The 26,648-nt window shown below is 39.3% G+C and overlaps 2 protein-coding genes across 11 annotated transcripts in view; one reads left to right on the top strand and one right to left on the bottom strand.

Annotated features, from left to right (window-relative positions):
• ATRNL1 (attractin like 1) overlaps positions 1 to 26,648 on the top strand; it is a 514,893-nt gene that overhangs the window by 473,740 nt on the left and 14,505 nt on the right. The window lies entirely within an intron of this gene.
• The window catches only part of LOC309342855 (uncharacterized protein), an 86,440-nt gene continuing 60,122 nt past the window's right edge, over positions 331 to 26,648 (bottom strand). For 3 of the 8 annotated variants that reach the window (XR_014157009.1, XR_014157010.1, XR_014157011.1), the window contains 5 exons: positions 22,292 to 22,537; positions 17,511 to 17,598; positions 5,997 to 6,220; positions 2,072 to 2,181; positions 331 to 543 (listed from right to left, as the gene is read on the bottom strand). Coding sequence is in view for 5 of the 8 variants with exons in the window: in XM_081863799.1 (XP_081719925.1) it covers positions 22,302 to 22,537; positions 22,741 to 22,786 (282 nt within the window). In the remaining 3 variants the exon portion in view is untranslated. Of the gene's footprint in view, positions 544 to 2,071; positions 2,182 to 5,996; positions 6,221 to 12,633; positions 13,780 to 17,510; positions 17,599 to 19,075; positions 19,137 to 22,291; positions 22,538 to 22,740; positions 22,787 to 26,648 lie in introns of those variants that run through there. The other 5 variants (XM_081863799.1, XM_081863795.1, XM_081863796.1 and 2 more) reach the window with 5 other exon arrangements.

Genomic DNA, 26,648 nt, shown 5'->3' with positions numbered 1-26,648 from the left:
ATCATACTGGTGTTCTATTAGAAATTCCTACTGGATATTCTACTAGAAATTTACTGAATATTAGCTCTGCTTCATATATTTAAATCTCCGCCAGTGGATCATCTCCGTCATAAAGGAAGTAATGTATGGCCTGCAACATCCCAATCTCAGTTGTACTTTTTGAGGGAGAAAAACGGTGGGGGCAGGGCTTTCATAAGATTAGTCATTGACTTGGACATCCCGGCTCATCAGCTTCTACATGTACTTGTGGCAACTGCAAGACTGTGTAGTGGATGATTTTCAAAATACAGATATTCCAAAACTCCATAATTATATCATAGAAAGTTTGCATGCATAACAAAGCAGCCATTTTATTTGTTGTTTCACATTTTGAAGTCACTGTTCTAACACATTGCAATAATAGAAAACAACACACATGACAATTAAACAGCTCTTACTCCTCCGGTTGATGGATGGAGGCAGCGTGCAGTTCCCTTTAGCCAATGCTGTTGGATCTGAGTGGTCTTTCCAGCAGGGTGTGGGATAACCACCCTACAGCCGCTCCTTCTCATACCGATGGTTAGAGCCAGGCAGGAGTTCCATTTTGAAGTGGATCACATACAACAATAGAAAGAGATCAGGGTTGCTTTTGTACTGAGTTTAGTTTGGTAATTCCATCTGTTGTCCATCTATTTATTTTTAGAGAAAATTTACCAATTTCTGACCTATTGCATACCAGTTTTTCCTCTGCTGTCCAATTCTCTTTTATCACACAATGTGTTTGTTAAAATGGCAAAGTGTTGTTAAGTCTTTTCTGGGCTACAGTGCCTTTAATTAGAAGTTTCTTACTTGTATCTTCTGACCCTGGTTTTGTATCCAGCACAACTAATGAACTGTCCATTAATTGCCCCATAATAGATCGATTCCTGCTCCCTCAAGAATTAATTTAATTAATGGCTTCCTTTCAGTCTTTAAGTGTGAAACAGTCGTACTTTGTAATAAAAAGATTAATAAATCATGATAGAAATCTAATTAAAGATCAGGAAATGACTAGTTAAGCAAAATTAAACCACAGTTCATCAGTGATGCACTGCTGTACTAACCAAGGAACAATAAGAAATGATATAATTAAAACTGTAGTGGTTCTTTGATCATTTGGACTTCTGAGTAAATATAGAACTATCTTGGCCATGGGACAGGCATTGCTGGATAATATAGCACTATATTAGCTATCATCTGGCACCCCTATTTTAACATCTGCTTTCAACCAATTATAGAAAATCAAAGGAAGATTTGGAAACCCAAATCTTCTAGAGATGCCATAGTAATGTCCACTGTATTGTACTTTCACGGATGATACAATTATTACAGTCCCATTTTATTCAATTTACTTTCTCTTATAGGGGTGAGGTATTATTTGTTCATTTATAAGCTTTTTATACCATCCTTTATTCTGTTTAGAATTTCAGGTCACTGCACAGTTCATTACATCACAACATAAACACAAACTACAGATAAAACATTAGTACCATATTTTTTGCTCTAGAAGACGCACCCGACCATAAGACACACCTAGTTTTAGAGAAGAACAAGAAAAGAAATATTCTCTCCCTCTCTGTGCAGCACCCTTCAGCGAAGCGCCAGGAGAAACGGAGCCCCTTCCATTTCTCCTCCTGCTTCGCTGAAGGGGTGCTGCACAGAGAGCGAAAACTGCGCAGTGCCTCTCCAGCGAAGCGAAGCCAGGAGAGCAAGAGGGGTTGGTGCTCACCGACCCCTCTTGCTCTCCTGGCTTCAGGGATAGCCGCCCCAAACCTCCAGAGTGCAGCGGGAGTGCTCTCGCTGCGCTCCGGAGGCTTTGCGTTGCTTTCGCTGAAGCCATGGAGCCTGCATTCGCTCCATAAGACGCACACACATTTCCCCTTACTTTTTAGGAGGGGGGAGTGTGTCTTATAGAGCAAAAAATACGGTAATTAAAATGTGCACAAGTTAAAATGCCTAGGTGAACAAAAACATTTTGCTGGGCAAATCTCCACTGGAAAGGCATTTTATAGCTGGGGAGCTATGATGAGAAAGTCATTTACTTTGCTTTTACCTACCATACCTGAAGAAGGTACCATTTTCAAGGTGCAATCAAACTTCCCATTCTAAAGATCAGGAATGAAAAGGGGACTCATCGATTCCACCTGGTTTTTCTAACCATTCCTGAGAACCAGAAAATCATGGGTTGCCGAATGAATCATCAAGTAATCAGACCCCCAATAAAAAAAAGTCTTAGAAGATTTTCTTTTACAATAGACTTTGCTAACAGTGCATCCTAATCTATCTGGATGGTACTTCAAATGCATACACCTGTTGTGCTTTAACTGTAGAGCTGATCTGTCAGATGTTGAGAGGGGGAAGGGGGGAGAGAGACATTTTCCTGTTAGGTATACTGCCAGAATCTCTGTACTGTTAAAAAAGAAAGCATCCGATCATGTATCTGGATCCCAGTTTAAAGCACATTAGCTTTGGTGATCCAAAATATGAACGCCACACTTTATTCTTGACCTGACCTGTTACAAATTAAAGAGTGGGTTTGTGATTTTCTCCACAGTTGTGTGCCTTTGTTATAAACCCTGATTATGTTTTAATGCTTCCCTGCTGCTCACAGACCAGTGAGGCTGAAATGGAGAAAAATGCATCTGATTGAAGCTAATGTACTACTTCTCGTTTCTTTTGTTCGGCACACAATTGGGACCAATTTTGTTTGCTATTAGTTTTGAACAGAAAGGTCATTTATTCTTAAAGTAGCCTCCATGAAGAAAAATACTGCAAACGTTATTTTCCTGCATGTGTCTCTGAGAAATGTATGTGGGATTCTTTACAATGCCACCTCAGTATCTTATTGTATCAGCTGAAATGCTTAGCTAAGACTTAGAACTTGTGAAAAGGACTCAAATAATATTTATCTTTGAAGAAAAAGAGCATTTAAGAAATTCAGACTTCACAATAGCAGTCATGTGACACAATTTCTATAATTATTCGGTGCCGGAATGCAAAGTACTCACATCATTAACAAATTCTATCTTCCAACATATTAAATAATTGTATTCAAGAAATGCAGCAAATTATGGCCTATTTCCTGGGGGAAATAACAGAAAATTGCTAGTTTTTCTGGGAATAGCCAGACCTCAAGAAATTTCCATTACTATAAGAAAATTAATATTTTATAAAGCTTTATGTACTTTTTATCCCTTTTCAGAGGAAAGTACTGGAATCTGCAGATGTAATTCACTGTCAAAGTATGAGTAAAACTACCATATGCATTTTTTTCTTAATGCATATATTTTCTTGCTTATGTATAGGGCTATATAGTGTAGATTTATTGGGAGGTTTATGTTCCAAATAAAAAATGAATTAGGCAAATAATGCTTTCACAACTGCTAGTAGCATATGTCTCAAGCCATTTTTTTTTTGTATAACATAATATTATCATTAAAAATAGATTGTGTTTGCATGAAGTATAATTATTTTGCATCCATGCTGAATGTATATTGGAATGCCTCATGTCTCCCAGTAGCTGGTGGAATTTTTTAGACAATTCAGTTATGGCGAAGTATCTTTGCTATACTATTGGGCCAAACTTCTGGCAGTTCCAAACTTCAGCCTGAATTTGGTGGGTGAGGGTGAAAGAAGGGGCAAAACTGATTCCCTTCTTTTTTTATTTTCAGGAGGAATCTGGAAGGGTGAGACTTACTGGAGCTAAGCTCCAATTTGCTGAAGGCCACTATGCTTTCTCCAAATGCTTCATTCCAAAGGGTATTCTGAGAACAAAATGGCAGCTCCTGTTCACTTCTGCCCCCCATCCCTTCAGAATGGAACATTCTGGGGAGGAACATAGCAGCTTATAGACCAGGGTTTCCCAAACTTGGGTCTCTAGCTGTTGTTAGACTACGAGTCCCATCATCCCTAACTAGCAGGACCAGTGGTTAGGGATGATGGGAACTGTAGTCCAAAAACATTTGGAGACCCAAGTTTGGGAAACAGTTCATCTAGATAATCAAACTTCAGTGGTCCAGTAATACACTCCCTAAAATTTGCATATCCTTATCTCTCAAAAGTACCAAAGGCTGCCCCAGTTACACAGCCTACAAAATGGGGGGATTCTGGCTCATCTATTGGGAACTTTATGAAATTATTTAAAGTCCTCGGGAGGAGGGAATATGCAGAGTGAGTCCTTTAAAAGAGGCCCCATGGATATAGAGTGCACATGTTCCACGGGGCCTCTTTTAAAAGACTCACACTGTATAACTGGATGTCATTCACATGCTTCTAAAGCAATACTAATGAAATTAACCCCACCCAAAGTTCCCCCATGATTCTGGGGTTCCAAATGATCTCATCTGGTTTCTGGAGTGACACTGATGTGTTAGTGTTGCTCTGGCTGTAAAATCTAATGATTAAATTTATTTTAACAAAGGCGCCAACCCCTAGGCATGTTTACATATAAATGTGAGACTTTCTTTTAAGTTTGTCATTAGACTGCAGTCCTAGCTCCACATATCTTTTGAATTCCACAGGATTTATTTCTTAGTAGGCATGGTTAGGATTGAGCTGTTACATATTGTCTCAGAATGATATAGACACATGCCCAAAATGGATGTCTTCCTTATACATGCCCCTCTCCAGCCATCCTCCCCACACCAGTACAGTCTTATCACTTTTAATATGTGCCACTCTCTCTGTTAAATTAAAGCATATATGTAAAGCAGGGAGTGTGTTTGCAGTAGATGGGCAGTGTCACCACAATGTCCTGAGCTTCACTATGGCTTACAATCTGTAGATGAAGTAAGCCACAACTGAGTAACCATGGAAAACTGTGTGTGTACGTGGAAGCTAAGTTATAGGTGAATAGATGTTCGTAAGTGAATTTGCAGCCACAATCCTGTTAAACAGCAGGTTTTTCTTATTCTGGAATGTGTACTAGGGATAGGTGGATAAAAGTGAATGTGCATATAAATATTTCACAAAAGATTTTTGTTTTTGGTGAACAGTCACTTGTCAAGAGCCTCAGAGTCATGCTACAGGGACAAATGATACTTCCTAGGAAGGCAGATGTATAATCTGAGGCACTTGGTGAAAGCAGAGCGGCGATGTCATAGCAATGATTATTCTTTTGGTGAAAGATGTTTGCTAATCAAGCATCCTCCTTAGCTTAAATCTATGGAAATAAGCTGGTGAGAGTAATGCATTTTCAGGAGCTTGAGGTGTGTTTTTATGCAGGTAGTTTGTGAGTGACAAAGTAAAAAAAAAATCTATGAGACAAAAAGTTGTGAAGTTGGAGATATGTTTTTGATGACAGGTACTACAGCAGCAAGAGCAAAAATAGTAGAGCAAAGCAGTAAAAATATTGTTAAGGAAATTGTTCCTCATATATCATATACATTCAGCTGCATGAGAAATATGCACCATGGGGGAAAATTCCCCGATGTTGCTTCTTAATCTATATTCTATTTCTGATCTGCCTCCCTCACCCTACTGCCATTACCAAGTTTTTGATTCTTGTGTTGTCTGAAATATCAGATTTCTCAAACTTGGAGGGTCAGGCAATGACTGCATGGAGAAAATTGGCTTAACACTTAATAAATAGGTTCCTTAAAACTGTCTTAAAAGTCCAGATGGACTGTGTGCAATCCAGAGGGGAAACGTTGCAAGAGGAGGAAATGCCCCTTCTTTCATTCAAATGAGAACTTTCTCTTGAATTTTGTGTGTTGGGATTAACTTGGGCTCTTAAATATTCCAAACCCAAAGCATAGTATTTCTGATTTTAGTGTGTGTGTATGTTTATTATTGGTATTTTCTGTTAAATGTCAACCTAGAGCAAGAGCATGCTGACTTGCAGTTTCCTCTGTGTGTGCAATCCACCAAGGGTTGCCAGCTCTGCTTGTAAGGGCATAACTGCATGTTACATGAACATTCCTAAGAGGCCACAATGCCATCATTTGGTCTTGTAAGGGTCTATTCCTGTACATACTTACCTGAGACTTAAGTTCCAGTGAACTCAGTGGACTTAATTTTTAGTTGACATATATAGGATTGTACTGTAAGCATTCTGTGAGCTTTCATGTTAGGGGAATATGCCTTTATTGTGCTTGACATTCTTCAGAGATATTTCCTTAAAAGCAAAGTAATAGAATATATTCTTAGTGTAGGCTGATACTCTTTTTTTTCTTTGAAGAAACTTTTGTTTTCCTGGTACGTGCTGAAATTTGAATACAATCATATAGTAAATACATAGGATTTTCTTACACAGTACAGTAACATGCATCCACACATTAATTACATGCTTCTGTAGATTACTTGATAATTACATTTAAGAGGCTTAAAGATTTAGAAAGGCGAAATTACTAGGTATTCACCCTATTAATACTTTTGTTTATATATTCACATTAAAATTCCATGGAATTATTGCAGTCTTAAACTTTCCTGAGATAAAGGAGTTGAGTACACTCCACTCATCCTGTAGCAGTTTCCAAGGTTTCTGATGTGACACAGTGAATACAATTTATTTGACACCCATGCACAATACTATATAGAGAAGCAAAATTATCTGGAACAGTGAAGCTATCTGAATTGGGTGGAATCTAAAGGTCCCCTTCTGCATGCATAACCTGTCTTGCAACTCATGGAAATTCTGTTTAAAACCTTCCAATAGACACACGTAGTAGCATGAGAAAAGTGAATCTAAGTCTGAAGATGTTCTTCCGCTTGTGCAACTTCTTGAGGAACCAGAAACACGGTAACTGCTATCAAACCTGTTTGATAATGCAAGAACTTGTACAAGCTTTTGTAGTACTGTGGACACACATATAAGGTCCTCAAGTAGCCCCTGAAGGGGAGAGGCATCTCCTCTTGTCATTCACACAGGAATTTTTTTTCTGATTATGTTAATATAATATCACCTTAAATGTTGCTCAAATGGTTGTCAAAGCTGTGAATATTAAATATGTAAAACTGCATGAGATGCTGTCCTACTGGACTGAAATATTATATATATTGTATACACAGATGATAATCCAATCCAATTCATGGGACTTACTCCTGGCTAATTGGGAGTTTGGTGGTGTTGGCTGCTCGTTTTGGTGTTGCCAGCAAACTGTAACACAGTTGTTGCTGGGAATGTGCCCACATTGCTACAAGCAGGTGCCCTTTAATATATGGCAGTCGTAGAGTGGAATTTTAATCCTCTTTCACACAAATACTAAGCACGGTGGGAGCCACTTGCTCACAGAGTTATCACATGACCATGAGCCTTGATGGCTATGTTAACCTCCATTGTCAAAGGCAGTATGCCTCTGAATACCAGTTACTAGGAAACACAAGCTGTTTTACTCAGGTCCTGCAAATGAGCTTCCTACAGGCATCTGGTAACCATTGCAAGAACAGGATGATAGATTAAATAGGTTCTTATGTAACTCTGCAGATACTAGACCAGGCTTCCTCTACCTCAACCCTCCAGATGCTTTGAAACTACAGTTCCCATCATCCCTGACCACTGGTCCTGCTAGCTAGAGATCATGGGAGTTGTAGGCCAAAAACATCTGCAGGGCAGAGGTTAAGGAAGCGTGTACTAGACCGTGTACTAATTTCCAGAAGGGTAGATGTGTTGGTCTGCTGCAACAAATCTAACCAAGAATAATACATTTAATGTGGCATAGGCTTAGAGAGCCACCAATGAAGTGGATTCTAGCTAGCAAAAGCTTACAACTTAATAATTCTATATGGTTGCACATGACTCTGCTGCTTTTGCTACAAGATAGAAACGTATGAAGCTACCTTATATGGAGACAAACTATTGGTCCATGCACCTGAGTTTTGTCTACACTGACTGGCAGCAGCTTTCCAGGGTTTCAGGCAGGGGGCATTCTGTGCCCTACCTGGAGATGCCAGGGATTGAACTTGGGACCTTCTGCATGCAAGGCAGATACTTTACCACTGAGCTCTGGCCCTTGCATTCGGGTAGTCTGCAAACCTCGGTTGGTCTTATGAGCCCATCATTCTACAATTGTGGCTGGCCCTGCCCACCAATACACATACCTCAGACACATGTGATAGACAGGGTAGCCAATATAGTGCCCTCCAGGTGTGGTTGGACCATTGGCCATAGGAAAAGCAGTCCAATAATATTTGGAGGCAGCATGTTGTCTATGCCTGGGATAATCTCATAGGAAGCAATTCCCATGTGGCTCACTGTGTACAGAGGGAGCCTTAGAGGAGGCACAGAGAGTGAACAATAACAGAATTGTGTATTCAAACAGCAAAACAATCCAAGATTTGTCTCACAATGGAACAGTTTTAAAAAAAACATTAAGGGCAATCTTGGTTGGAAAACAACACTATATAGAAACTGTCTTGTCTGTTTTTATTTTGCCTCTGAATTTTTATTTATTTATTATCACACCCATATCACTCTGCTAGGCACTATATCATTCATAGCAGGTGAACATGGGAACAATTATTATCACATAAACATGCGATCTGTTGTCAGAACTATTTACCAATCTCAGAAGCCTTTGATTGAATGTCAAGGCCATGATTCTGTCCTAGCTACTCCCATTTGTCACAAATTTTATACCTTTTTCTATGTTGAAAGTGGAGGCAACTCCATTTTCTGAAGGACTTTTACAGAGCTCCTATTACCTGTAAAAGCAGTTTTTCATAAGTCATATTTTTTAAGTGCTCCTTCGAGTGGTTTGACACTTTTTCAAAAGTATGATAAAAGTTTATATGCTTGGAAATGATCTAAGAGGTAAGCTCTTTATATTTTATTCATTTTTGATAGTTTGCTCAATAATCCATCGGCCCCTCCCCAAATGATACTGTCAGTTTCTGAAATGTAGCCCATAAAACTTCAGTTGGAGGGGGAATTGTTATGTAATGATATGTTTGGCTGTATGTGGAAGGATTGCAACCATCTAATCACATAGTTAAATTATGCTTAGCAATGTGGTAGCAAATGGCTTCTTTGGCTGCTTCCATATTGCTCCTTAGAATGTGTATACATCATCTGCCCACAAGATGGTAGACTGCCATGGTGACAGCAAAAAACTTACCACTTGTGATAGCATGTAAACTAGCCCTTTGTTTGAGTGACCCTCCTAACACAGGCTTGTACTTCAGGAATTAGGTTGCAGAGTGTTGTTGATAGGGCTTTCTCCATACTTGATATGCCATCATAGAATCACAACTAAGGAAGGCAGTTGTGAATGTAGGAAGGTGCCTTATACAGAGTCTGACCATTGGTCGGTCTAGTTCGATTTGGTTCAGTATGGTTTACAGTGACTGGCAGCAACCCTCTGGGATTTCAGTCAAGACATCTTGCTCAGCACAACCTGGAGATGTCAGGGATTGAACCTGGGTGCTTTTCTGTGTAAAGTATTTGCTGTAACACCGAGTTACAGCCATTATGGATATGGCTCTCTTTCCCCCTCCCTCAAGGAAGGCTTGAACTGGCAGTGGCACAAGGGACAGTGGACCCTCTCATCAGCTGGCTCCACTGGGGACTATTTTGTGGTATCTTGTGCTCAACTGAGTTAACGCTTTTCCCCTTTTCTTTTTTACTGAGTGGCATGTGAAAGAACCAGCTTCACTTATCTAGTCAAAAGATTTGATAACTATTTAAAAGGGGGGGCGGGTAGGAACTGTAGATAAAGAATGGACGGTTATGAAATGCTTTAAATTTCTATAGCGCTAGAATTGCATACTACACTAACATATTCCTAAATTAGGCCTTTCAGCAACCCGGTGAGCTGAGTTAAGTAGTCTTTGTCCCATTTTATAGTGTGGGAAATTGGGTGAATGAGGTCAGAATTTTCAATTTTGGATGCCTAAAGCTAGACATTTAAATCCATGCAAGGGCATCTTATTTAAAGTTTCACTTGCACATGTTCAGGGGATTTTGAAGCAAACAGATAAGCAAATCAGAGATAAGTCACTGCTGTCTTGAGAAAAATTAAATACATAATAGCTGTACTATTGGACCAGGTGTCCATGTAACTAATCTATGTGGAGGACAACATGGTAGATAAAAAAAGTGCTGAGTCTTCCGGAATTAGTAGCAATGCCAGATATTGCACACCAGTAATCAACTGAGATTAGTAAAAATCTTAATAAATAATAGTTAATAGAAAAACATAATAGACAAAGTAATCAATCATAACTCTTTATAGAAAAGAAAACAACTATTTGCAGGGGGTTATTCATTAACATGCTTGCTGGATTAGAAACTCTTGGAATACGGAGCAACCGAAGACTCTTGGATTGAGCAAGGGGTAGGTTAGAAAGAACCTCACCCCTTACTAGATCGTTTTTAGGATTTTTTAAATGAGAAGCAGGGCTAGCACAGCCTGTATAGCACAATTATACCAATCTCTTTATACTGCTGCGTTTTACAATCCTGAGAGGTTGAGGTTTAAAACATTTTTCATTGCATTACTTATACAAGAATGAGGGAAGGTTGTCTAGCACACCCTCCTCAGCTGTCGTGGCCCCTGGATATCTCTGCTAAATGTGCTGTGTGGAACAGTGTTGTAACAAAGTGTTGTTTTGTCTTTAAGAATTACTTGGGGCTAGCAGTGAACTTTGGCTTGCTTCACTGTTTTTGTTCATTATTTGTCCTTTTGGTCTCCAGTCAAAGTTAGTTGCTGTCATTGATGTAAAACATATATTAGACAAATAACCAGTTAGTCTTGGCCCTGCGAACCATGATGTTAATTCCTGGGAGGAAAAGTTCATTTTGCACCACGTTAGCTTTGCTGGGCTAGATCAGACAATACTTGTAGATCTGGACCATTATGAGGTGATGAGGGGAAGCATACCCAGCCTTCTTAGCACCCTGGCTTTATCTCCAAAGGCATGCACAGCACATTCATCAAGATGTGCACCCAGGGAATATTTTTTAAAGGTGAACACTTGAATACATACACATACTCATTTGTGAATAAAAATAATGTCCTTTATAACTAAAGGAATAAAACTTAACTAAACTTATTTTTTAATTAACAACTAAACTTTAAAAATACAAGCTTAAAATATGAGACACAAAATACCAAATTTATGCTGTAATGATAACCAGGCGTATACAAAAATAGTCAATTTTCATGATCCTTATCCTTAACCAAATAATGAGCTGACCAAAACAAGCTTTCTACTAATCTGAAACAGGAATGGTATGGGACTTTACTCCCTGTTCTTTTTAAGGTAATCTGTTTGAATTAATCTGTTATGTTTGAAGTTCTCTCGACCTCTCACTCAAAAAGCTTTTTATTTGCCAACAACATCCTTGTTTTGATTCTAATGGCATTCATACACTTTTATAGATATTGGGTGGAATTCAACTAAGTTATAGTCACAGTTACACTTAAAGTAAGCCTATTTAAATGAATAAACCTCATTTATTCATGTTCACGAATTTCACTGGGTCTACTGTAAAACTTAGTTGAAGGCCACCCATAAGGACAGAATGAAGCACTTCTAGGTTGCAATCCTATCTATATACACTTACCTGGGGGCAAGTCTCATTAAATTCAGTGAGAATTGCTTTTCAGTAGATATGTATAGGATTCCTCTGTTAAGCTTCCCATAGGTCTACATAAAGTATCTCTGTAGACTATGGGGCATTTCCCTAGCAGCAAATACAGTCAGAAAATCTATTATACACAGGCTGAAATAGTTTGGTTGATTTTTATATTTTTTCCCAGAGGATGGCTGCATAGTGTTGGCCAATGCACATTGTGTTTTCTGTGCATAGGCCATTTTCAAAAGCTTCAAAAACAGGGATTGCAAGCACTTGGTAGGCAGGGAAGATAAGAACACTTATGCTCCCTTCTATGTGATGGGCTGGGCCAGGGGGAAATATAATCTGATCAGGTCCAAATTTATTTATTTATAGCCTGCCATTCACTGTGATGTCCTAGGATATAGTCAATACAAATAAACCATGCAATATATAAACATTCAACATTTACTCATAAACATTTATTCATCAGTCAAGTAGGAATATTAATGACCTCCTTTGTGAATTTGAGATGGTCAGTGAAATAAGAACTGCAGCATATTAAAAGGAAGATACATATTATAAATGATACAATTATAAAATGTTAATTAATTTCAAGGCCACATACTAGAAGATTATTGTGGTAGTTTGCTTATCATGCAAAACTGTCCTTTACATTGACCCCAGTTCAGTGGCACTGATGCAGACAGATATATGTCTGCTGGATTTGCCTTACCATCTTCTATGATGGGAAGTACATTGTGAACATAGGGTGGCCCCTGTTGATGTGCAACTCTCTCTGTACACGGAAAACCTTGTGGGGTTTTGGACTGTGGCCATTATATTTTAACTGCATAGGAATATCCCTGCAAGTTAATCATGTATTTGAAAAGGTAACCTGGGCTGGATGAATATGCTTAGGAACATTACAAGGACCCACAGGAGTTTGCGGCAATCAAGAGGAAGTACCTTTGCTAATTCATCTAGTTCTGTAACACAAGGCTGTAATATAGGAAGTGAACCTTACTGGCATTCTTACAATCCCCTACAATAGCTCTTGTAGACTTTTTCTGATTGAATAGTGTTATGTAAATACTGCTCTTTCAACTTAACATTTAGATGCAACTGGTCATAAAGCAGGCAGCTGTACAAATATATAGGTATCCATGAAATTTGGTGTCGTGGGAATAGCCATGTTGCTGGTGTAGTGCACCATGTAAATTGAGCTTAAATTCTATTTGCTTCAATTGAACTTAAATCAGTTTGAGTCAACGTATTTTGATTGAACCAGTTTGTGGATGGTCCTTGTGGGCATTCTGGAGTGCCTGTTTTTCTAAAATAAAACAAGCAGAACAAGTGTACATGAAAATCCATCTTAATGATAAACGCTGAAGTGTTTACAAATGGTGAACCTAAGTGCGCGGTATAATTAAAATAATTATTTCATCAAAAAGCTTCTAATTTTAATTGCCTAGTATTCAATTAGTGACTTTTTATAATTCCATTTTACATTCATTTAATTTCTGTTTTGATTCTCTCCAAAGGACATTTTATCATAAAAAGCAAAACAATTTAACATCTATAATTATGCTTTAAACAATTAGAGCTTTGCATGATAGGATTAAATGTCCTTAGTAAACAATAGCAGACTGTAAGCAAAGCACTAGAGAATATACAGGAATAAGCAGTTCTGAAGTGGCAGGGGAATGAACTAGGTAAACAGATAATCCACCCCCCTCCCAGCTTCAATACTGTTACACAATCAAATATCTCCAGAGAAATTACAAAATAATTTTGAGCAAACAGCACTATGCTTCTCGCAGGACTTTAAAATGGATGCCAAAATGTTTTACAGGCTAGACTGCCTGATGCTTTGATCCAGGTGTGTGTTCTGGGGAGCGAGATGAAACCTTTTCTCCTTGCCCTCATTGGATATCCACATATGGAGACAGAATGGGATTCAACTAAGTTTTAAAGTAGAACATAAAATTAATGAACACATTAATTTCAGTGGGTCTACTAGGAGTAAAACTTAGCTGAATGCCACTCATCGTGTGAAAAAGGTAAATGCACATGGTGTCAAGAGCACTTCCCAGCCAAAGAATGCAGAGGGCCTTCTCGGTAGCAGTGCCCTCCCAGCAGTATGAGAGTTGTGACAGGTGTGTCAAGTGGGTGGGAGAAAGGTGTGCTCTTGCACACGTGAGGGAGCAATCCAGGAAAGAGTATCATCTAGTTAGTCAACTGACTGTAGTATCTCTCTAGTCCTCCTGTAGAAAAAAAAGAGGGCCCAGTAACAATATTTATATATTATTTCTTAATCAGTAACTTAAAAATAAACTATGGCTTTCCATACCCAAATGATATTAACTAAGAGAATGTTAGATTTCTCAATTGATTCTTTTCATCTGTTAGAAGAACGATGAAAGTTCATTTCCGTGTATTTTTCATAGTCCATAGATACATGGATTTCATGCACTTGGGGTTAACACTTCCAGTTGTTGTCTAGTGTCCAATCTATTAATTAAAATGATGCTAAATATATCAAATTGGCATATGCAGATTAGGTATGGCCTTCAAGTTCATTACTCCCAAGACAGAAATCATCCATTCACTTCATACAAATGAAAAGCTGCATAAAATACAAAAGCAAATGTATGAACATGGAAAATATCGTAAACTGAAATGCAGTAAGGAGATCCCCATATAAGAGTGCTAAAATCTTAATTCTAATAAACCAATTATATTTGGAATCCTCCACAGCCATAAATTTCAAACACTGAAGAATATGAAGCTTTCACTTTGCCAAGAGTACACATACAATTGATGTTTCAAAGATTCAGTTACTGAAAGAGTAATAGATAGTACAAAAATATTATTTTAGTTGACTGTACGGTGGGAATTTATACAGATGTCCAACCAATACATTTATAACTACAGTATGCATTAGCTGAAATGTCTTATTTTGCATTCAGACCCCAAGCGACTGAATACAGAATTGGAATAGTCAGACAACTGCGTAACAATTTATCCTCAATTCAATGTACCTTTAAAGCAGCATTAATTATGAATGAATGCTTGGGGAGGGCACAGTGTACTCATCTAGGGTAGACAGAAGCCTTTAATTATATTTGGCTTTAGTTTTAATTAAGACAAATAAGGGTTTTTTTTAAGATTTATTCAGCTTTACCTGGAAGTGGAACAGTTCTGAGGAAATATTTTTGGGATCAGGGTATTTGGAATTGTGTGCTCAGATTAGTACATATTGATATTTATGTGATGCAGTTGTGTGGTGTCTACAGTGTTCTCTCTCTCTCTCTCTGTTTAGCATTCCACTTTCTTCCTGCACAGATGCTTTTTTATCTAAAGATCACTGGAGGACTTTGTACACATGTTGTAAGATCTCATGTATCCTCGGACATCACTAGGCTGATTTATATGGCACTTTCTGGTTTAGACAATCAAAGTGCCTTGGGCTGAAGATACAACAGAGCAAAACTAAGAGCGATAAACCAATTTGCTTTATTTGAGGTTTGACGGGAATGGACTCTCTCGGAAGGTAGTGGGCTTTCCATCACTGGAGGCTTTTCAACAGAGGTTGGTTGGCCGGCCACCTGTCAGGGATTCTTTAGCTGTGATTCCTGCATTGCAGGAGGTTGGACTAGATGACCCATGGGTCCCTTTCCTACTCTACAATTCTATGAGGGACCACCATTAATCACCACCTGGGCCCTGCCAGCTATCCTCTCCCTGCTAGATTTAATCAGCAAAGAAGAGCAAGGGTGCAGAGTGGTCGCCCTGACCAATCCCAAGCACCTTGTTCACATCCTCGAGCCTTTGAACTGCTCCAACCCGCACAGAGAACGATGGAAAATCTTCCTTTCATTTTCACATTCAGCCCCTCTTAACTTCTCCCTCCACCCCCCATCAAGACAGGTATGTCCCAAACACTAACACAGTGCAGCATGGGCAGCATTAGAGGGGGAGCAGTGCTGGAGGGGGGCAGATGCCTCCTCCTAAACAAGGAGCTTCTCCCTCACTTGCACACATGCACCCCCATTGCTGGATACCTGTCATTAAAATGTACTGGTATTTTCTTTATGAGATCTTAGCATGTGGGACATAACTCCACCTAGAAATAGACTTCTGTGCCCATTATTTTTTTTCTGATGCCACCATTTTAGTGCAGGAAAGCAGGACTGAAGCCTGAAACTTGAGAAATATATGGCTATTACTATAGGATGGAATGGGACAGCCCGTTTCCAATGCTGCCACTGAGGTCTGAAGAGCCCTAAGTTTTGCTTCTCTAAATCTCAGTGCTCCAACCTTCATTTACCTCCAGATTGGTCAGCTCATGCTTTGGCTCATTTCAACTTGCCTTTTTTCAGTCTGCTTCAGCCATGCAGTTAATTAAAGTTTATCCCCTCTTCCATCAACGTCTCACATCAGTTGATGCTTTGGACCTTCACAGGAGAACTTTATCCTACCTTTTCAGGGCTGACTAGAAAATGCAATATTCTCTGAAAAAGTATCTATGGCTCATTTTTCTGGCCATTCTTATTTTATTTTTGGTCCCTTTTCCTCTCTTCCAAGAACTTGTTCTCACAGTGCACTCTTGAAGAGTTAATGTCACTCCTCCTGCTTCCTCTGGCCATATTATTTATTCTGTCTTGTTTGCTTCTTTGTTCTTCGTCTCATGTAGGTGTAGAAAGTTGGTTGGTGGTGGTGTGCCGATTGCCATTATTGTATTAAAAATAAGTTCCAGTATTTTAATTCCACTAATATTTCATTTACAGCATAACCTTATGCATGTCTTCTCTGAAACGAGTTAAGTTTTCAAATGAAACCTTCAAATTTGCAACAGTCCAACTGCTCTATAGTGAGGTTTTAAAGTCAAAGCAATGTGCTATAACTTAAAAGTAAATGGCTTCTTTTTTTATAACACACATGGTTATATGGATTGTGCAGAGTTTTCAACTGTGACAACTACAATAGAAGGCAGAGACTTTTTCAGGAAGCTTTTAATCTCTAGAACTTCCTTTCTTATTCTTCTTTGCATCAGTGAATTTCATTGTTAATTGCTTTCTTGTCCTCCAATATATTGTTTGCCTTATCCAAGCAAAGGATTCTCATCCCCCCTGTTCCAGTTCAGAGAATGTATATCTCATGATATACATACATACATACATACATACATACATACATATATTTACTATCAACCTAAAAATTATTCTATCCTAAGTCCAATGACATTCTTTTATGTTTTCCCACTCCTTAATACCTGGGGCCGAGCCAGGAATCTACACAGATTCACATCTAAAAGAAAGGAGAAATTTCAGCTACTTTCTGGCCTTCTTAGTGCCTCACAGCGTAAAACATACTTACTGATTTTGAGCACTAATTAAAAACTTTGAGCCATTCACTGTTCTCTTGATGTGCATTGAGTAATGCCCATCAATACTAACTGCAGAAGTGTATGTTCAGCAGATCCGATCCCATTTTTAAAAACTCTTCAATATTACACATCCTAAGAACACATTATCACTCTTTTGAAAAATAGCAGAGGATCAGAACCTGAGCCAGAAATGAAATTCTTCCCCATTTGATAAAGAGTTATAGATTAAAAAGGGAAATAACTTGAAGTAGCTTTCTTGCTTTTAGAAATGATCAGATGAGAAGTTGTTATTTTAACACAGCTGTCCTCTGGGACATACAGGAGTTATTCAGTAATGAAAGGCAATTGGGAGATTTGACAGGTCTGTTCTTGAAACGGAGTCCTATGAGACCAGCCTTTGGAGGCAGAGGTGAAAGAAGAAATTGGTTTACCCAAAGATCTCTGGATATAGGATCTACATTCTCAAGGAGGCTGACTGTCAGTGTCAGGGTAAACTTAAGACACCTGTAGGCCGAAGTCTAACCAAATAAAAAAACCTTCCTGATATTTCACAGTATTTTCTAATTACCTAGAAGAACACTTTGTTTACTTAGTGAAAGTACTTACTACTTCTTGTTGCTGTAACCCTCGTCGTCTTCAGCATTGGGGTAATCCAAAGGGATTGCAGGCCAGCAGTTGGGGTTTAGTGTGGGAGCTTTAGGATAAAATCAGAGGCATTAGCCAATTGCTTGGCAACAGTGCCAGATGGTTAGCATCCAACAGAAATGGCTTTTCTCAACAGCTGGCTTTTTAGTGCAGCTTACCAGGATAATACCCAACCATCCCAGCTAGATGACACTATTTCCTCACCTGGAATCTTCCAGCAACACATTTATTTTAAAACTTCTAAAGTGGCTGATAACAATGTAATAAAAGCAAGAAACATATTACCAACAAATAGATAAAGCAGCAGAGAACAGTTGCTAAAAAAAACCCCATGCAATTCTGCATATTAGCTTAATAAAGCTGTCAGAACTGAATCCCGTTCTGCACAATTGTGCCTCCACACGTGCTGTTCCATCCATCCTTTCTCAACAGAGCCTTTCTCTATCTGCCTCCACAGCATCCAAGGTGCAGCAGGTGATTACTGGAGAGACAGCTTTTAGTGGGGTGCCCTGGCTTCAGAAGGAGCTTACTTGGAATCCACTCTTCCCAGGGCTGGTCGTTTTTTAGCTTTCTAAAAAAAAATAATTTTTTATTTTGATGCTGTATTTATAATTGTTCTTACTTTTAAGATTATTAATGCAGTAGCTATTTTGTGGTGTTTTTCAGATTTCCTTATAAAGCTGCTCTAATGATATATTTGAAGGGTTAGTTATAATTCTAAATAGTTAATAAACTGTGACACACAACACTCACCAGTTACTCTGAGTTGCGATGAATCAAAAGCTCTTCTGTTCCTTATATAATAGTCACAATAGAGAATATGTTAACTGTTATGTTTACACCAGAATGCTTCTTGTTAACTTGTGAAAACAGGCAACTTAAGTATAAACCATTGGTGCTGGGAATTGTGAATTCATTCAGCAGAAATTAAGAGGGTGATAAGAAATGGAGAATTAACACATAGTGAAAGGGAACAAATGGATTTTGTCACAAGAGCATGTTATTTTAAAAATATTGTGGGCATCTCTACTAAAATCCATATAAAACTGACTGATTTCACATGTGTACTGACTTATTTCAGTACTGGGACTGGTACCATTACCTACATTTTTTTGCACCAAATTCCTCAATGAAACCACTCTTGTAACGGCTCACTCAAGTGTACAGGCAACTCACACAGTTGCTTGAAGCACCAATATAGTTGGTACGCCAGCAAATCCATGTGCAGTTCGATAACTGAACTGCAGGATTCTTTCAGTGTCACAGAAGATGCCTATCTTGGATCATATGTGTGTATTTGAAAAAGAGCATTTCTCATAACCAGGCAACCTGGGTTCAGAGATCTGTAGAGGAGGCCTTGCTATTATAGCCCCCTTGACTCTCCCATCAGTGACATCCCTGTACAGATTTTGCAGTTTTACACACTCAGGTGATAGCTTCGGATCTATTTGTTATGCAGGCCTTTGAATCGTAGCTGGAGTGACCCCACAAATCAGCACCACTGATTGCTGTATGCTATTGATTACTGTACTGCTGAGGTTCACAAACGGTGTTCTGCATGCTTCATTCAGGCAGTCTGCAGCATGTCTGTAAAATACCATTAAAAACCATGCAGCTGTATTACAATTGCTACGTAATATGCAAAAAATTTATTAAGTGGTCTGCCAAGACCCTCAGCAATTTTCAAGTGGGCCAGTTGGGATGGGGGGATGTTTGGGAACCACTGCTGCAGATTCTGGTTTTAACTTTGTTTTTAATGTTGTATTTTATGGATGTTGCTAGCTGCCATGGGTTCTGATGGTGAGAAAGGTTGCAGTACAAGAAATGTTATAATAATAGTAATGATACAGGATCCAGAGGCTTTGATCCCAGCAACTTCTGCAGCACTAAAATAGGCTCCTCGGGGACATTCTTGCATACCCAACCCTCTCAACCCCAGAACCACTAAGAATTAGAACTAAGATAGTCGAACAATTACATTTTTAAAGAATTTGAATAAAAAGCATTTGATATATGGACCCAGTGTATGACATAGATTTAAAGAAACATCACTGGTAAGAGAACATGCCATGAATATACAGAAGGAACTGTTAGCTTGAAAGCATTTCTCTCCCTAATAAAGAAATACATTTATCATTCTGGGACAAGAACATAATACCAATTCACAAATAAAAACTTCTTGCTTTAGTTTCCTCGGTTTGTCCCCTGTGATTCAAGTATGATAAATATTTCAACTTTTCATGTCAAGTTCCAAGACACTTTCATAGTTAGAATAAAAAGCTCATTCATTATACTCAGCCTGCGCACACAATAACCCATCTGTAGCCCAAACATGTAGTTTTTCTCATTATGGAATCATTCATGCTCATATTCAACATGCTACTTTCAATCTAGATTGATTCTAGATCCTACCATCCACAAGAGTGGGTATGGTTACTTGATATAAATTTGAAAACCCTCCCCTTCATTAGGTTATCCATGCCTTTTCCTTCCTGCATATGCCTCAGGTGAAGGAAGGAAGTGCTGACTGCAATCTTAGCATACACCCACCCACAATATCATTGGGCAGGAGTGGATACACTCCAATGGAGGCTGGGAAAACTTAGACCTAGTGGGGCACTTAGGTCATGTGACCTAGGTCACATGGGCAGCTTCTAGGACAGGGTGGTCAAACACCTGGCCCAAGGGAGTGTATGCGACCCTCGAGGCCTTTTTTGGCAGCCCTTGGCAACACGTAGAGACTACTTGTAGTCTCCATTGATTCTAGAAAAAAAATGTCATATGTACATAGCCTCTGAGTGGTTTTTAGGCCTATTTACCTAATTGTTTAAGGGCTGATCTTCACTTAAGATTTTGTATTTGGACACAAACTCTTCATGACAAGTACTGCATGAAAGGTACATACATTTAAAATGAATACATTTGTCCTGATTTTCAATCTGTGTTCAGATAAACGTGTGGAAGGGATTATGTTTGTGCCTGCTGGTCTCTTCCCCTAAACTGTCAACTCATGTAAATTCTCTGAATTCAATGCATACAGCCCCATTTTGTCAAGATACAGTTTGCATATTCAAAGCATATGTACGTTTGGATGTATAAGTGTAGATGTCTGTGGAGATGGGCCATTGAACATGCAGACATCAGGGCTAGGCCAGCAAACATACTCCTGGCCACCACCATACATTCATCTATGCATAGCATTATATGTTTGCAGAGGGCTTCGGCCTAAAATTATTGGGAAATAAGTATTATTTACTAATTATACACATAATGGATGAGCATCACTTGATTACACTTGAGGATTCATAAAATTTTATGCAGATACAACATGTGAATTAAGCAATTTTTTTTAACCATAATGACCAGCAAGTACCATTATATTTGAGCTGGGACAAGAGAAAATAAATCAGTTTTATTTTCATTCAACATTTGAATATGTGAGGTTATATGCTAACCTACTGTATTTATTATCATCACCATCAAGCACATCTTGATGGTGATGATAATATACTTTGTATACTTGGACTAATAAGGGATTGAAAGACTGCAGTAGTGCAAATGAGAAGTCTAAAAAAAGAAGCATTAAAGTTGAAATCTCATTTAAATTAGGACACTATTTGAAATGCTAAGCAGAGAATGATTTTTCGCCTTCCCAAGAGCACAGAGATGTGGTTGTGTAATATATTGTCAATCAATATCTCCTGAAAATAATTCTTAAAGCAAATATTCCATCACCAATGCAAACTGCTCTTAAACACTGAATTTGTTCACACCCAATTATTTTCAGATTTGTATGCTTTATTGCTGCCTAGAAAAGCATATGGACTAGAATGGACAATGTGAGGGGTATGAATAGAGGACCATTTGAAAAAAAATGTGTTGCAATCTCAAGCAATGGACCAGCTCATAAAATGCTTTCTATCTTTTTCCTCACTACTGCCAGCGATCAATTCATCAGCTAAGATCAAATACTCCTAGCAAATGAATCTTTAAGATTGTGAAAATTCCTGTAGCAGAGAGGAGCCATGAACTATTGGCTCAGAAGTTGTTAGTTCATCACGTTTGCAAGTCACTCTTACATGTGAGGAAAGCAGCTAGAACAGGGGTCAGCAAACTTTTTCAGCTGGGGGCCAGTCCACTGTCCCTCAGACATGGGGGGGATGGACTATATTTTGAAGAAAAAAATGAACGAATTCCTATGCCCCACAAATAACCCAGGGATGCATTTTAAATAAAAGGACACATTCTACTCATGTAAAACATGCTGATTCCCGGACCATCCGCAGGCCAGATTTAGAAGGAAATTGGGCCGGATTCGGCCCCCGGACCTTAGTTTGCCAACCCATGAGCTAGAAAGACCAAAAATATTATCTTAAATCACATTGCTAGTGATTATATAAGTGTCTTCCTGGTCAATATAAAGGTACTACAGATCATCCATTAGATATCGGACTACCAAGTAATGGTAACAAAAAACCAGGCTGTGCAACAGGAAGTCCCTTATTAATGAAATTGTCTTTGCAGGTTAGAGCTTTCATTAGCTATTTTAACAATCACTGAGTTGGATCCAGAGTTGAACTTAGTAGCAACAGAAATTGGTGGGACTTAGTCATGACATAATTTAAGTTGTCCCATTGATTTCAGAGGAAGGTTACTTCAATTAAACTTAGTCCACATCCAACCTGTTACAAGAATCATCTCCCTGAATCTGTCGCCTGCAAATGATTCAACATTTCACTCACCATAGATCCGTTAGTAGGGCAACATTTGGAGGGCTACAGATTTCCTAGTGCTGGCTTCTTCAGCAGCCTGCCTCATCTGTGCCTCTTGGCCCCTCTCGTCAGCCTCTGCTTCCTCCTCTGATTTTGGACTGCTCTCTGCCATAGCCTCTTCTTTCTCGCTAAATCCTGTTACCTCTTCAGCTTCCAACACCTGCTCCTCCCAGTCTGCTTCCTCTTCTCCCTCTGACACAGCCAGTGGCAGGAAATCTGAATGGTGAAGTCAAGGAAAAGGGTGACAGGGAAGCTACAGTATGCAATCATTAGCTGCAAACTTTTCAGATTGCAAATTTGAAATGTTGTTCATCTCCAGGTGTTAAAATAAAAGTTTGTTTGGATTAAGATTAATGAAAGAAGGAAAATGAAGGAGAAAACAGAGAAACCCTCCCAAATGTGAGAAGTTGTTTACATACCTTTCATTGCAAGCAAGGAAAGCGGTTTTGTTTTTTCTTTTCTTTTCTGAAAGGGGAAAGCTTACTAAGTGATTAAATTGAAAAATTGACAAATAACATAAATATTTAAACCTTTTCAGGTATTCAAGGTTGCCCTAAAATCTGCTTGTAATAATACTGAATTTCAAAATAAAGAATGAGGCCAGGAATGAGAAGTATTAGCAAGCAGTTGTCATGGTCTCCCTTTGGACTAGAAGCATGGCTATAGTAATAAAACTCTCTGTGTTAGCATCTCTGTAGACAAGTGGCCTTGAGATCTTTGTGCTGAAATAATGCATAGGGGAAAGGCAAGCTGAAAGAACGAAGGGGAGGGAAAAGAAAAGAGGACCAATTTACTCAGACAAATGCATCCATTTTTTTTATTTATTTTTTGCTGGTTTCATCTTTTTTAAAATCAAACTGGAATGAGATAGAATTAAAACTTGGGCTGCTTCTTACTAAGAAAACAATAAACCTATCCCAGCCTTTGAAATGTGGTGCACATGCATTCACCAAGGGACACAAAAAGCTCTGAGCAATGATGAAGAATGCTCCACAGGCAAGTGGCTACACACACAGTGGGCTGGTTCACACATAAGCCTCAGTAAGCCTGAGCAAAGCATCAGGACTGCACACGCCCCTTACCACGTTGCTGGGAGGAAGACTTCTACCATGATTACTTTCAGTTTCAAAGATACCTTAGCTTAGGGCTAGGTATGAATCAGGGATCCTTGCTTACAACAAATAGTGGTTAGTCGCTAAACAGGGCATCTTCAAACTATGGATCCTGAAACCAGATTGTTTAATTGTTGTTCTAAACCAGGATTCCTGGTTCTCACATGGTGTTAAGTTGCAAACCCTTGAAATTCAACTAACTCATCAGCAGTCCTCCTCCTCTTAGCCTTGCAGGAGGAAGAGAGGAAGGAGATGCACAAGCCAGGTTTCCTCAGGCTCACTGAGGCTTGTCCATGTAGTCACTGTATGTGCATACCTGCCTCTATATGTATGCATGCACTGACCATACCCACTCTTGATTTGCTGATGCCCACTGCTGCCAACAGCAAAAACAGTAATTAAAAAATAGCCACCCCTGATGATGTGCTAAACTGTACTTTTGTATTATGTGCAAGCCAGCACAAATGACTGCCCCATCCCCTTTTTGCCCTGAGCTCAGTACGCAGATCAGAATCAGGTCATTCTCTCCCTCCTTCACCTTTCTGCTAGTGATCTAGTGTAGTCAACACTATGTGTGGTCGGGCTATGGGAAGTTACTGTAAAAAGGGAAATGGAGCAAACAGGTATTTCCACCAATCAACAAAATATTCCTTTTGCTTCCTGACAAGGGTTATAGCATTATCCGTGCTGGATCAAAGCAGATGTCATAGTGGTAAATAAGAGGGGAAAGTTCTCCTGTGCTATAGAAGCACTAATCTGTGCTCAGACTTACAACTTTATACAAACAAGATAGCATATATATATATATATATATGCAGGTTTTGGTGTCCTCGGGTGTCTTCCCGTGTAAAAGTTGGGGTGTCTAGGCGACGTTTCGACGAGGTCTCACTCGTCATCTTCAGGCTGGTGCTTTCGGCTTCTTGTTACTGGAACAGAGCTGGATCTCAGTGTTTGAGTTCCTATAAATACTGTAGAGGGGGTGTGGTGTATAGCCTCCAATGTTCTGGGCAGAGAGGAAGTTCCCAGGCTAGTGTGCCTTTTCTTCTTTTGTTCCTTAATTACTTGAGAGATATCTTGAGTGATTTCTTGAGTGATATCCTGAGTACCACTTAGGTGGGTCATTAGGTGTGGATTAGTTGTTAAAGTCTTTGTGTCTTGACCTCTTGAACTTTGTGAAGAGTTTTCCTGAGAAGATGGCTGTACTGTACTTTGTTGTGCTCTGGCTTGGCTTCGTGTATCGGGGCGAGCTGTGGTTTTGTGGCTTGTGTCAGCCAGGTCTGTGTAGGGATTGCAGGGGGGTGCAGCATCCGGAGGTGCCACCATGGATTGGCTACTGGATGGTGTCTGTAATTCATCTGTGGAGAGGGTCTGGGTTTGGGTCTGGTGTGGTTGATTGGTGTTGGCGTTCTGTGTGCCTCTGGATCTGGTGTCAGTTTTTGTGGGGAGGGCTAATTTCCAGATGTCTGGCAAGCGGGATGTGTCGTCACGCTTGTTCATGTTGTGAGGGTGTTTCTCTATCTCGATGGCTTCCATGATTATTCTCTTGTGGTGATGTTCCGTGTTAAAGAGCAATTTGGAATCTGCAAAATTAATTTCGTGTCCTGTTTCTTTCATGTGTTGGAAAAGAGAGAAAAAGAAAAAACTTCCTCTCTTTTCCAACACATGAAAGAAACAGGACACGAAATTAATTTTGCAGATTCCAAATTGCTCTTTAACACGGAACATCACCACAAGAGAATAATCATGGAAGCCATCGAGATAGAGAAACACCCTCACAACATGAACAAGCGTGACGACACATCCCGCTTGCCAGACATCTGGAAATTAGCCCTCCCCACAAAAACTGACACCAGATCCAGAGGCACACAGAACGCCAACACCAATCAACCACACCAGACCCAAACCCAGACCCTCTCCACAGATGAATTACAGACACCATCCAGTAGCCAATCCATGGTGGCACCTCCGGATGCTGCACCCCCCTGCAATCCCTACACAGACCTGGCTGACACAAGCCACAAAACCACAGCTCGCCCCGATACACGAAGCCAAGCCAGAGCACAACAAAGTACAGTACAGCCATCTTCTCAGGAAAACTCTTCACAAAGTTCAAGAGGTCAAGACACAAAGACTTTAACAACTAATCCACACCTAATGACCCACCTAAGTGGTACTCAGGATATCACTCAAGAAATCACTCAAGATATCTCTCAAGTAATTAAGGAACAAAAGAAGAAAAGGCACACTAGCCTGGGAACTTCCTCTCTGCCCAGAACATTGGAGGCTATACACCACACCCCCTCTACAGTATTTATAGGAACTCAAACACTGAGATCCAGCTCTGTTCCAGTAACAAGAAGCCGAAAGCACCAGCCTGAAGATGACGAGTGAGACCTCGTCGAAACGTCGCCTAGACACCCCAACTTTTACACGGGAAGACACCCGAGGACACCAAAACCTGCATTCCTGTACCCGTGAAAATCTACGAAAGCATATATATATATATATATATATATATATATTATATGAAAAATTCAGTTTTGAAAAAAATTCACATCATTTGTCAAAAGGAAAGCAGCCTTCATAATTTGTTGATGTATGGCTTCAACTTTTTCCATTATTTATGAGTCTGCAACATTTTTTGTAACTGTTCCTTCACCACATTAGCTTGCTCAATGGAAAACATTCCTGTGACTCAAACCTATGAGCAAAGTCCTAGTCATTTCTGCTGGACTGAGTTAAATCAATATGCTGAATGAGATTGGGCCAGCTTTGGTCATGGAGCTAGCCAAAATTGAGAGGAGGATATTTAGTATTTTGCTTTTCTCGCTTTCTTTTTTCCCCTGATGTGTCTGATGTTTATGGGTGTACTGCAGATAATCTGACTAGCCATGCATCACAAATGTTTGAAGGCCTGGAGGTCTCACACAGTAATCTGCTTTCCAAATTCTAAGAACTGGTTGACTTAATCCTGAATTAAATACCAAAGATTATTTATTTGTCATTATGACTGCTAGCAATGGAATCTGAGATGCACTGAATATTTAATGGCAGAATTCAGCTGGATGCTGAATAACTGGAAAATTTTAATTTTGCTTAACAAACATTTTTTTTCATAAAAAAACCCCCAAACTTAAAGGAAAAAGTCGACAATGTATTAAAGCAGAATGTTAGCAACTGCCTCCCCCCCAAACGCTTCTGATCCTGGTAGTTAC

This window comes from Podarcis erhardii (assembly GCF_964252035.2).
Source record: "Podarcis erhardii genome assembly, chromosome: 5".
Lineage (NCBI taxonomy): Eukaryota > Metazoa > Chordata > Lepidosauria > Squamata > Lacertidae > Podarcis > Podarcis erhardii.
The sequence above is the reverse complement of the archived record's forward strand: the minus strand, read 5'-3'. Positions and strand labels throughout refer to the sequence as shown.